The sequence below is a fragment of the Oryzias latipes genome, chromosome 3 (assembly GCF_002234675.1).
Source record: "Oryzias latipes chromosome 3, ASM223467v1".
In the NCBI taxonomy this organism is placed as follows: Eukaryota; Metazoa; Chordata; class Actinopteri; order Beloniformes; family Adrianichthyidae; genus Oryzias; species Oryzias latipes.
In genome coordinates this window covers 6,569,044-6,581,441 of record NC_019861.2, presented here as the reverse complement: position 1 = coordinate 6,581,441, position 12,398 = coordinate 6,569,044, and the positions used below count along the sequence as shown (strand labels likewise).

The 12,398-nt window shown below is 40.2% G+C and overlaps 2 protein-coding genes across 2 annotated transcripts in view; both read right to left on the bottom strand.

Annotated features, from left to right (window-relative positions):
* Positions 1-5,393, bottom strand: part of slc6a5 (solute carrier family 6 member 5) — a 28,910-nt gene extending 23,517 nt beyond the window's left edge. Inside the window, exons 1-5 of the mRNA XM_011487398.3 lie at positions 5,039-5,393; positions 3,823-4,281; positions 2,555-2,705; positions 2,167-2,298; positions 1,885-2,058 (exon numbers count right to left, since the gene is read on the bottom strand). Of these exons, the coding sequence (XP_011485700.2) occupies positions 1,885-2,058; positions 2,167-2,298; positions 2,555-2,705; positions 3,823-4,281; positions 5,039-5,041 (919 nt within the window). The 5' untranslated portion in view covers positions 5,042-5,393. The remainder of the gene's footprint in view (positions 1-1,884; positions 2,059-2,166; positions 2,299-2,554; positions 2,706-3,822; positions 4,282-5,038) is intronic.
* A 4,289-nt stretch (positions 5,394-9,682) lies between these two features.
* prmt3 (protein arginine methyltransferase 3) overlaps positions 9,683-12,398 on the bottom strand; it is an 83,108-nt gene continuing 80,392 nt past the window's right edge. The window contains exon 16 of the mRNA XM_004066823.4: positions 9,683-9,934. Coding sequence (XP_004066871.1) covers positions 9,825-9,934 — 110 coding nt within the window. The 3' untranslated portion in view covers positions 9,683-9,824. The remainder of the gene's footprint in view (positions 9,935-12,398) is intronic.

Below are 12,398 nucleotides of genomic sequence, written 5' to 3'. Positions count from 1 at the left end.
GTAAGGCCAGAGATGAGGACCCCCCCATCTCCTTACACTCTGATGCGTGGGAACATTTTGGCTTATTTTGGCTTTGTTGTCAGCATCCATGGCGGGAAAATAAAATTTGATAAGTCGAATGCTGTGTTTTGACATTATTACACAAAGATAGCGTATGCCACAGTAAGTTAACACATCTACTCTGTTAACAAACTTAAAACGGCATCAACCGACTGTAACAATTGGGCATTGTTACAAGGGGATTAAGAAAAAAAATGTGCAAGTTAAAATGTTTTTTTTTCAGGCCAGTGTTTAGTATCCAAAGTTTTTGGTTCCTGGCAGTTAATAGTTTTTCTTATTTTATTAAGCAGATCACCTACATAGGTCAATTTTATTTATTGTTGTGTAAAAACAATAAATGCATTTTGTTAGTAATTTTTTTCTGCCTTAGTTAATTTGTACCAAAACAATACTGAAAATAAAAAGATAGATAGATAGATAGATAGATAGATAGATAGATAGATAGATAGATAGATAGATAGATAGATAGATAGATAGATAGATAGATAGATAGATAGATAGATAGATAGATAGATAGATAGATAGATAGATAGATAGATAGATAGATAGATAGATAGATAGATAGATAGATAGATAGATAGATAGATAGATGAAGGTTTAAAACAAAGCAAAAGTTTACACGTATTAAAAAAAAACCTACAAGATGCCACTGATGGAACTTTACAAGGCAAGAAATGATAAATGAAAAAAATGTCACTTCTGCAAAGGTGCTATGCAGAATGTAATTGTGAATGTAATGGCGTTGTAAAAAAGGGGTGGGATCACACAAGATTTGTCTTCAACCCACATCTTTTCAAGCACACTCTCTTGTTTTATCTGTCTCTTTTAAACTATTGTGTTTATTTTCACGTGTGTTTGAAAAAAAGAAAATTGAATTGAATTGAATTTTTTAAAGAAATTATTGTTGAGGGCTGCATGGTGGGATAGCGGTTAGCACCTTCACTTCACAGCGAGACGTCCCCTGGGACCTTTCTGTGTGGTGTTTGCATGATGTTCTGCTCATGTTTGGGTTTTTTTCTGGCTCCATCCGTAGTCCAAAAGCAATTCATAGGTTAACTGGTGATTCTGGATTACACCTGTCGCCCTGCGGCACACTGATGACCCGTTCAGGGTGTGCCCTGCTTGCAGTTAGTGGGGGAGGCTCCACGTGACCCTGAAAAGGATTCTGAATATGGACGGACGGACTTTTTGTTGACAGTGACTGCTGTTGATATTCAAGCCACCAGGGGTCAGTAGCGGGTTAACTGCAGCACTGCAGCAGCTCAGTCTGTACAGTAAATTTGTCAAGCAAGCAGTTTTTGTGCTGAAATCACAGAATCGCTAAAGGCAAATTCTAACGCAAACAAATAGCCTACAGTTTCGATTTTTCTTCAATATAAATCTGAAGAATACGCATTGTACCCCAACTCTTATATATTATTTGTGACTGAAAGAAATTTTTATCTATAGGCTACTTTCATTTAAAAAAATGCATAAAATAAAAACGTATCACAGTTATGGCACATTTAGATTCGCATTTGCAGGTAGAATAATAAACAGTCATTTGAAAGAAGAATTAAAATGATTTATTAAAAGGTTTATTATGAATCTTTTACGCGAGCCTTCTTTGTTTGGCCTGTACCACCAGAAATGATTGGAAACAGACAGGTGAGGGTCTCCTGGTGCGTCTGGGAGTCAAATACCGCAGAGATCGCAGGTCATGATTCATTATACCGCAGGACACCTCCGCTGAGGGAGTCATGACGCATTGCGCATTGTGGGGAGTGAGGTGCTTTTAGTGTGTGTGTGTGTGAAAGAAAGAAAGAAATAAAGTGTGCTCCTTACCTAACAGCAGCATGTCTTTGTCTTTACATTCCACCGTGTTCCACTCATTCCTACAGTTAGCCCATGGTAGTGAGCCCTTCAACGAAGCGAACAGGTAGTACAGTGTCCAGCACATTATAATATTATAGTATATGGCTATCAAGACAGATATTATCAACATGGCAATCCCGCAACCTAAAATAAATAAATGAGACGAAATATATGCATTACTCTAAAGGAAAGTAGAGAAATGGTCATATTTTAAAAAAAAAACAATTCCACTGGACAGTTGCGCCAGTTTACCTTGCAGGGCTGGAATGCATTTCCAAACAGACACGGGCCCCTGGCTGGCAAACTGACCCAAGGAAACTTCCAGCAGGAAGATTGGGATTCCTGCAATGCCCAACATGGTCAGGTACGGGATGAGAAACGCTCCTGGAGGGGGGAATGATCCAACAAAACCAAACAATTATCACCTCATCTGTGTCGTCAGATTTACGTGGACAGTGCAGTATCAAACACGCAATTAGTTTAGTTTAGTTGTGCTTTCGAAATGTATTTTTTTTATGTATTGAGATTTTATCTCATTATTTTTCTGAATTTTTTTAAGCATGTTTTATATATAACAAACACATTTTAAATGCAGTCAATTTCACCAAACCTTAACACCACCAAACCTCTAAAGTCTTACCTCCACCGTTTTGGAAGGCGAGGTAAGGGAACCTCCACACGTTCCCCAGTCCAACCGCATAGCCAACCATGGACAGAATAAAGTCCAGTTTATTTGACCAGTTTCCTCTGGCCTTATTCTCATCTCCCTCCTCGTCATCATCATCTTCCGCCTAACAGGAAAAATAAGTCACTAATTCACTCTTTGACTTGAACTGGAATATATTAAAAATCTTTGCTTTCCAAAGTGAACTAAAACAGAACAATTGAGTAAATAAGTTTTCAAATCATTTATTTGAAAACTTATTTACAAAAAAGTTTTGACCAAAAAAAACAACGAAACAACGAAAAACGCGTTTGAATGTGAATCCACTAAATTAGAAAATGTATAGGAATTTTTATTTTGCAATGAAAGTTAAGATTTAACCAATTTACATCCAAATAAATGGGCCATAAATTGATCTTTTGCGCACATTTTACATTGAATATATAAAACACACTGTCGTGTGATTGTTCATCTTTTTTAAAGTGGAATCCGATTATTCCCGTAATCTACTAGAAATTAGTCACGGACTTCGATTGCAATGATTTGCTTGAAACACACGCGCACTAATGACGACGCATAATTACAAAAGCCCTGCAGGATGCCACCAAGCCGATTCATAAACACACTGCATGAAATTCCTGATTCATATAAAGCAAACAGTGTGTGTGTATGTGTGCGTTTGGGTACGTGAGGGCTGTCCTGACTGGATCAGGAAACAAGCCGCAGGAGGGGGACCTGAGTGCCTGGCCCCACGAGAGAAGGAGTCAGTCCATACCACACAAGTGCAAGAAATTATCAGAAAAAGTTTGTTTGTTTGTTTGTTTGTTTGTTTATTTATGATACTTGACATCAGTTCAATTAAAGACAACAAGAGCAGGGAAAGTCCTGTCCGGAGCAGGGACAGCGCACACACCTGCTGACCTTCTGCACAACTTCTGGCCACAAACACACAAACTCCAAACCAGCCAGCATCTGCAATAACTGATCAATTCAACCAGCAAGTAACAATGGATCTACTAGTGACTATTTCCCGAGACTAAAAGCAGCTATGCGCAGGAGGTGCGCAAACGACGGTAAACGGGTGATTTCAGGGCACCAATTCCTCCCTGCGCGCTTAATAAATGATCTGATCACATGCCGATGTTGCACCGAATTAAAAAAAACAAAAACAAAAAAAAAAACACCTCTCATCTGCTGCAGATTCACGCGTCCGCCGTGAGCACGCGGTTCATTTGCATACTTACCCCCGCCACGACTCCAGGCTGAACAGACATGTTTCCATCTGCTCCCAGTATGATGGTGGTCTGGCTCATAGCCGTCCAGTTGCCCACCGCGTTGTTCTGCTCCGTGGTTGCCCGGAGAGGGTCGCCACACAGGGCGGACCCCCCGCGGGCCGAACCGACTGAATCCTTCCTAAAATCCGAGTTAACAATCGCTGATCCCGGGACCGGCGGGGGAGCGCTTTTAAACGTCCCATATGCTTTATTGCTGTCCGGTTCTCCCGGTTTAATCTCCGTGGGGTAAAAAGTTTTGCTCTCGTTACAGGAAGGCGGCAGCTGGGGCGCTGGGTGATGGTGCGGGGCGGGTGCGGGGCACGCAGCTGCGTTGTCCGGCTTGTTGGATTGGATTCCAGCGGCTCCGTCTGGCTGCTGCGCCGGGATGAAGCCAGGAGGAGTGCTCATTTCTCTTTGCTCAGAGCAATCCTGGAACACGAGAAGAACAGATCAGTAGCATAAAGGAACCAAAGAGAGCAGAACGCACGAGGCTGTGAGAGCGCTGCAGCGCATGTCTCTCCAAGAACCCAACAGTTTCTGTCACTTTCTGCGATTTCTTCCTGCAGCCTTCGTTTGCAGGCTGCACTACGGTTTCACACCGCTGTACACAATGCAGGGCTGTGTTCAAGTATGAATGGAGAATATTTGTGTGTTGCCGGGAGGGGGTTGCTTTGCCTCCCCAATTCTATCTTTCCCTAAGATTCTTTAATTTTACGCCCCATTTGCCCTTGTGTCATTCACCCCCCCCCAAACATCCACCGCAGGTCCCGCAGTCGCTCCGCTGTCCCCGTAGGCATGCGGGATTGCCTGTGCCACAGCAGCACAGAAACCTGGGGTGGCGGGATTACAAATGACTGTCTGAAATGTAACTTCAAATTGCGCGGATGATCCTCCAGATCTAAATTCTCCACAGGTTACTGAATAGTTAAACGGGGGAATTGCCGTTATAACTTTATTTAAACGAATACTACAAAATGTGGACGGTGATTCGGTAGTTTTAACTAAAAAGTACAAAAATAAGCGCCTTATGAGAAAGTTTGTCAAAATTCCCTTTCAGCACCACGGACAGCGCAACTCCTTTAAAACAGCGTTCAAAAAGTGTCCAATCAAAGTCAAAACAGCCTAGAAAGAAAGTCACTAATAATTAATACGTAGATTGAAGGATACAACATCTTTGTGCACCTACCATTTTTGTAGAGCTCCGGTGTCAGGCTGAAAACAGCAGTAAAAAGAGAAGGCTGGAAGCAGACTGATTCAAACAGCAAGTGCTAAGCTTTTTTACAGCTCCGAGAGAAAGGCTGGAGTTTGCGTCAGTGCAGGACAGCAAGGTGCCCTTCGCATGACATTTTCTTGATAATAGGAGTTTGATAAATCAACGGCCTTGGATTGGGATTTTAAAGGGACTAGTGGAACCAAAAAGACGACTGATGCGCGTTTGCTCGTGCGCAAATTGTACGGCTTCCTATTACGCACGTTGCCTGCGTGAGCGCTGGATGGACATTCCCAAAGCTGATTAATACACTCGTCTTCAGGGATGTGTAGAAGTCTCACACACATACATGAACACGTCTCACTTGATCACGCAAAGCCTGCTTACTTGGGACAAAATGTTCCTGGTTTGGGTTGTTTCTGAACAATAAGAGTCATGCAGGAGTCTATTCTACAGTTTCAGTCAAGGAGTAAACTTCACAATCTGGCTGTATTGAAGCAAAAAACTATTGAGGCCTATTCTTAGATGTTCCTACAACTACAAATAGTCTTGTGTTATCTAATGAACACTTTTGCATTGATAGGTGAATTATTCAAAACTTGTTCCAAAACGTTTACTTCAAAGTTGAGCAAAATAACATTTGGAAGGCGAACTAAAAATGGGCTGAACTAAAAGTAGCTTTTCAGCTTCAGGGGTTTTACGCACACTTCAGCACACGCGCGTCACCAATAGCTGCATTGATCAAGAACGAAAAAGGAGTGAAATGGCTTTGGAAAGCTACTCATTTGTTTATGTCTTACGCAATAAGATTTTTTTAATTCCACAGCTGTTAAGGAACAGCCAGAGCCAACCACTGGAACTTCCACTGGAAGCTGAGAGGAGGGGGAGTGTGTGTACCACACTTAAAACACTGCATTGCGCATAGGCTACCATTTTCCTAGTCTAAGTTTACACGAACAACGCTTAAGGAAACAATAAGGGGTTTTTATGACTAAATACTTGTTTAAAATTGGTCTTTAAAAGAAAAGTGAAAACTTGAGAAGGGGCCTTCTAGCAGAAGAAAATCAAACGGAGCCTACAAGGACAAGTGCGCAGCTCTGATTCATCATGTTGTATTAAGATAGAACACGTGCCAGGAGACGCATTGTATATCTTAAAACGCAAACTAAATAATAAAAGTAATCAAACAACAAATCATTTAGATACAGCCTCTTTTCAAAAAAAGAAGAAAAAAACTTTGGTCAACAATCTTCAAATAAAACATTCACTTCCACCCATTTTGTCACATTGTTAAAAAACATGAAAACAACTAATTAAAGCAGCACTGACTTCATATTTGAAAAGCATTACTGGTCAGACTTGATAAATTAACTCGATTGACATATTTTAAAATATTATGGGTATTTTAAAATAGTATTGGCAGTTCCGTTTATTATAAACTTTATATAAGCAAAGACAAATGACTGCAGCAAAACTGAGAAAATCAGATGATCATCCACGGCGGTGATTTTCCACAGTACGTCACAGTTACGTCTTCACTGCAGGTCTCCTGAACAGTCTTTGCGCTCATTTCTCAGCAGCTGGAGGTTGGGGGCTTTCTCCTCCAGTGATCCGCGCGGAAACACGCGGAGTCCCACTCAAGGCCCTCCACTCTCCACGTGCGCCGCGCGCGCTGCCTGGAAATCAGTCGTTCCAGATAAGACGCAAAAGCGGCGGAATTAGCACTGCCTCGACTTTAATTATATTGTCAACGGAGAATAATTGTAATTGATTTTTTGCGATCATTCAGTGGCCATTGCGCACGCGCACCGACAGGGCTAACTGGTGCTTATTTTCACAAGCAGTTTTCTTAGTTTAATTTGAAGAGGGGAAAAATAAAAAGAGAAAATCCACCTCACAAAGAGACGAAACATTTCTCTCCTGCAACTGCAGCTCAAACAGCTTTTTGATTTTTTACATTTATCCCCCTGAACTCCATCAAACGGGTAAGGTCCATCCCACTGGAAAATGTATCTTTGCCCTGGTTAATTACAGGAGCTGCTCTGTAATTAATGGATCACTGCTCCGCCCTGTTGCCTTAGTGATAAGAAGATTCATCCGTTCCCAGCTCCTGCAAAGTGGAGATTTAACAGAGGGAGTCCTCCAGACCCACCTACCTCCCTGGCAGCATGGGCCCTGAATCATGAGGCCTTCACTTGACAAACCTCCATCAACTGATCTAGCATTCGTTTTTATTTTTGGCTGCTAATTTATTTTAAAAAAATCAGAATAACATGTATATTTGTCCTCATCCATAAAATTATGACTTTAATAAGTATTATCATATTTTATTTAGACTACCTCAAATGTACTGCACTTTTGATTTTAAGCTCCGTTTGGAGGCTCCACAAAATTATACATTTAAAAGTCAAAATGGCTTAAAGTGCAATTTATTTAATGCAAAAATGTTTTGTATTAAACAAAACCTTTTAACTGAAAGCTGAAATAAAAGAGTAACTGACTACTACGGCAAGTACAAAAACCTTTCATGGCTTATTTTGCAAGCCTCTAGAACCCACATGTAATTTACTATAAATACATAAATCAGACGGTACTGAGACGACTTTTAACCATGCAGCATCTCTGTTTGCTCTCCTCCTCATCACAAATTTAAACTGAGCTCAGCATTCATCATCTCAGACAGACAAGATGAAAACAAAAACTCTCCAAGGGTAAGCAGGACTGCTAAGTGAAGAACGTCTGGAGGCTTCATTCAGCCTTTTCGAAGCTAAAATTCACTTTTGCAGTCATATCCCAGTGGATGGGAGAAACTTTTGCTGTTCAGGATAATTTGTACCAGCCAGAACAAGAGGTGAGAAAGCACAGACCCTCTTTACCAGAAGCAGAAAGGTAACATTCACAAAAAAGCAAGATTTCAGGACATTTGAAAAGTTATTGTAAAGAAATAATAGTTAACTAAAACAGATGGCAGATTTGTTGGGTCTAACAGTTGCCAAACTCTTTATGATCAGTCCAAGAGAAGCACAGTGCCTTGCAAAAGTATTCACCTCCCTTTTGTTGCTTTTATAAATCACTCACATACAATAACATTTGTCTTTCCTCACACAAAAAGTTTCTAGAAAATAAAACCTTCAATGTCAATGTGAAAACAGATTTCTAGAAATTTGTGTCAATGACACAAAGATATGAAATGAAATATAATTGTTTGCATAATTTTTTGCCCCCTTTTAAATGTAAGGGTCTAATTCAATAGAAGTCCATCCAATTAGTGCCAATAGTCTCACAATTGGTGAAATGAAGATCACCTGAGTGATGTGGGTGTGTCCCCAGTGACTAAGTTATAAAACACCAGTCTATAAAGGGTCCAGATACTGGTGGAGCAGTATTCCTGGCTACCATTTCACCGTGAAGACAGAAGAACACTCCAAGCAACTCAGAGAAAGGATTGTTAAAAGGTACAAGTCAGGGGATCGAACAAATTTCCAAGGCATTGAACATCCCCCAAAGTTCGGTGAAATCAATTATCAAGAAATGGAAGGAATGTGGCACATCTGTGAATCTGCCTAGATCAGGCCGCCCTCATAACTGATTGACCGTGCAAGCAGGAGATTTGTGAGAGAAGCCACCAAGACCCCTACGACCACTTTGAAAGAGTTACAAGCTTCAGCTGCTGAGACAGGAGAGACTGTGTATGTAGCAACTGCTCCATTACCGAGTGGAAATGAGAAAGCCACTGTTGAAGAAAATATATATTAAAGCTCGACTAGAGTTCTCCAAAAGGCTTGTGAAAGACTCCATGATCATGATTTGGCCATCACACCATCCCCACTGTGAAGCACGGTGGTGGCAGCAACATGCTGTGGGGATGTTTCTCAGCAGCAGGCCCTGGAAGGCTTGTAAAGATAGAGGGCAGAATGAATGCTGCAAAATACACTGAAATCTCAGAGGACAATCTTTTTCGGTCTGCAAGAGAACTACGGCTTGGGAGGAGATTTATTTTCCAGCAAGACAATGATCCAAAGCATACTGCAAAAGCTACACAGAATGGTTTAAAAAGAACCAGGTAAATGTTCTGGAGTGGCCGAGTCAAAGCCCAGACCTAAATCCCACGGAGAATTTGTGGCTGGACTGGAAAAAGGCTGTTCATGCCCGGTATCCACTCAACCTAACAGAAATTAAGCAATTTTGCAAGAATGATTGGAGCAAAATTCCAGTGTGCAGATGTACAAGACTGACTGAGACTTATCCATACAGAGTCAGTGCTGTGATTGCAGCCAAAGGTGCATCTACCCAATACTGACTTGGAGGGGGGGGGGGGGGGGGGTAATTGTGCAAACAATTACATTTCATTTCATATTTGACATCTAACATTACTTTGTAGAATTATGTTTTCACATTGACATTGAAGGTTTTTTTCTAGTAAATTTTTGTGTGATGAAAGAAAAATGTTATTAACCATGAGTGATTTATGAAAGAAACAAAAGGGACAAACATCCAAGGGGGTGAATACTTTTGCATGGCACTGTAAATGATAGAAAACATCAGGCAGACGTGACCAAAAAAGATAACGAAATGAAATCGCAGGTACAGCAGAACATTTCTATGCAAAGATACTGACACTTCTTTATGACACAAACATTTATTGTTTCATTACAGTAAAGACAAGAAAGCAAACATGTTCATTCGGTTTACCTCTAACTTACACATCAACGGTTAATTATAAAAGGTGTTTCCATTTGTTGAGGATCTGTGACAGTTCTCATTACTGCAAGCTGTAAGTCTGTTTCCTGTCCCGAAGATCAATGGTGACCCACAATGCACGAGGGTCTTTCTTGTTTTTACGTACAAGGATTTTTCCTTGGAGTTCGTCCCCTAAAGGAAAAGAGAGAGCAAATTTTTGAAAATATTCAAAAAAAGGTATTTCCGACAAAGTCCCACTCCAATCATCTTACATTGGCAAAGCGTTCCCAGTGCTCTTTTAATTATCTTTATGCCAATTTTAGCCAAAGTAATAGAAAAAAACTGTCAGTTTTTGTAGGACATAGTTTCTGCAGAGTGGCAGTAGGATCCCCTCCTCCCCCCGTCATTGTAATCTTAGAGCGTATTTTCTATGCCACAAATAATCTCCATATTCAAACTCCTTTTTGTCCCCATTGGGATCTGATTCAAAATAAATTGAATCAAGAAATATTCAGAAATGCAATTTTGAATTTTAATTTCCTATTTATGTCCTTCATCATTAGAAAAATACCACAAGAATATGTTAAAAACAGCAAATATATGCACCATTTTTATCTTTGAGTTGATAAGGTACCGGTGTAGAATGTCAAAGAAATGTAGTAACCGACCCTTTGCTTCAAGCGAACTTGGGTTGTTGCTAACCACTCTAAGGATCATCAAATGTTAAAACTTTCAAGTAAAAAAGCAAACAGCAAAATGACAATAAGACCCCTCCAATCTGTTTATTATTAAGGAAAAACAGACATAAGGGGTGATATTCCAATGAAATTCAATATTCAGTTTATTTAAAGTTCCAATTCACAACGGAGTTTAGGGTACTATGCAAAAAAGAAAAAACATCAAACCCCACTCAATTTAAGGTAGATGTAATCTATTTTAGCCCTGATCATTCCAACAAGACCACATTTTCCTGTTTGTGTTGTGAAAATCTTGTAATACCCATTTACTTGAGCAATGGCAACTGTGAAGAGGCAAATTCCCTCTGAAGGAGTTTAGAAAAAAACACCAAATACAAAACCATGAACGGGACAGATCATTCAGATGAAAGATGTGCAGAAAAGAAAGTGAAGAGAAATCCATTATGTGTCCTAACACGACCCCAGTCGTCTCAGACTAAAGCAGCATAACTAAACGTATGGGGCTCAGGGTCAGCCGTGCCAACCTTCCATCTCAAAAAGGAAGGCTTTAGGTCTAGCCTGAAAGATAGATGGTGTCTGCCTACTAACGAAGACAGAGCGGAGTTGGTTCCACAACAGATGAGCCCGAAAGCTGAAAGCTCTGCCCCTACTGTAGTTGTGGAAATTTTAGGACCAACCAGCAACCTTTGAAACTCAAATGTTTTGCTTGAAAAATATGAAGCCATGAAGTCTTAAAGATAAGAAGAAGAAATTCTGTTTAGGCCTTATATGTTAGTAAAATAAGTTTAAACATCTGTTTTTTTCTTTTAACATGTAGTGAGCACTCTGGTTGCAGATTTCTAGTGTTTTGAAGCACCCTGATGATAAGGAGTGTAATCTTGAAGTAACAGAAGCATAAACTGATTTTTCGGCGTCATTCTGAGACAGGATGTTCCTTATTTTTGGAAAATAATGGAGATGAAAGAAGACAATTTATGTGAAGGTTCAAAGCTAAATTGATCTTTTACCAATGAGCTCATTTCTTATATTTGTATATTTTTTACTTGGCTCTGTTGAATACATCTTAACTTTAATTACTAGGAAAGGTTGCAAAGTTATCTTTGTTGGGCATCCATTTGTGAGTACTGTATGTTCCATCCAATAAGGTGCACTTAAGAGCTGAAATTGAAAAAAAAAACTGCATTTTATAATATTTGATTGAAATGCTCAAAGCCGGAGGTGAAGTTGTGAGATCGAAGCTGAGAACACTCTTCAATAAAGTGATAACTGAAGAAAAGGTACCCAACGAGTGGAAAAATGCCATTATAACACTCATATTTAAGAAGGGAGACAAGAAAGACCTTGCTAATTATAGACCAATCAGCTTACTCTCCCAAGTCTACAAACTCTTCATGAAGATCTTGAAGAATAGGATGAATAACAATCTGAGTGACCACCAGCCGCCAGAACAAGCTGCCTACAGAAGATGTCATTCAACTATCGACCATCTGCAGTCAGTCATGCAAATACTCGAGAAAACCAATGAGTATAAAATACCCATTTATATGGCGTTTGTAGACTATGAAAAAGCCTTTGATTCTATCCTGCACAAGGCTGTTTTTGAGGCGCTAAAACAACACAGCGTAGAGGAGAAGTACATCAACATCCTGAAAGAGACATATGATGGAGGCACTGCTCAGATTCGGAACGAATCACTTAGCCGAAAGATTAAGATCATGAAGGGAGTGCGACAAGGAGACACCTTGTCACCAGTGATGTTCACAGCAGCGTTGGAAGAAATATTCAGGAGAATGGAAGCTGAAGCGGGAATTAACATCAATGGAGAGAGGATGAACAACCTGAGATTGGCAGATGATATCATCTTATTTGCAGAAAAGGAAGAGGATCTCAGCAAGCTGCTCAACGATCTGAACAAGGAAGGGAGAAAAAATGGCATGAAAATGAACAAAAAGAAAACC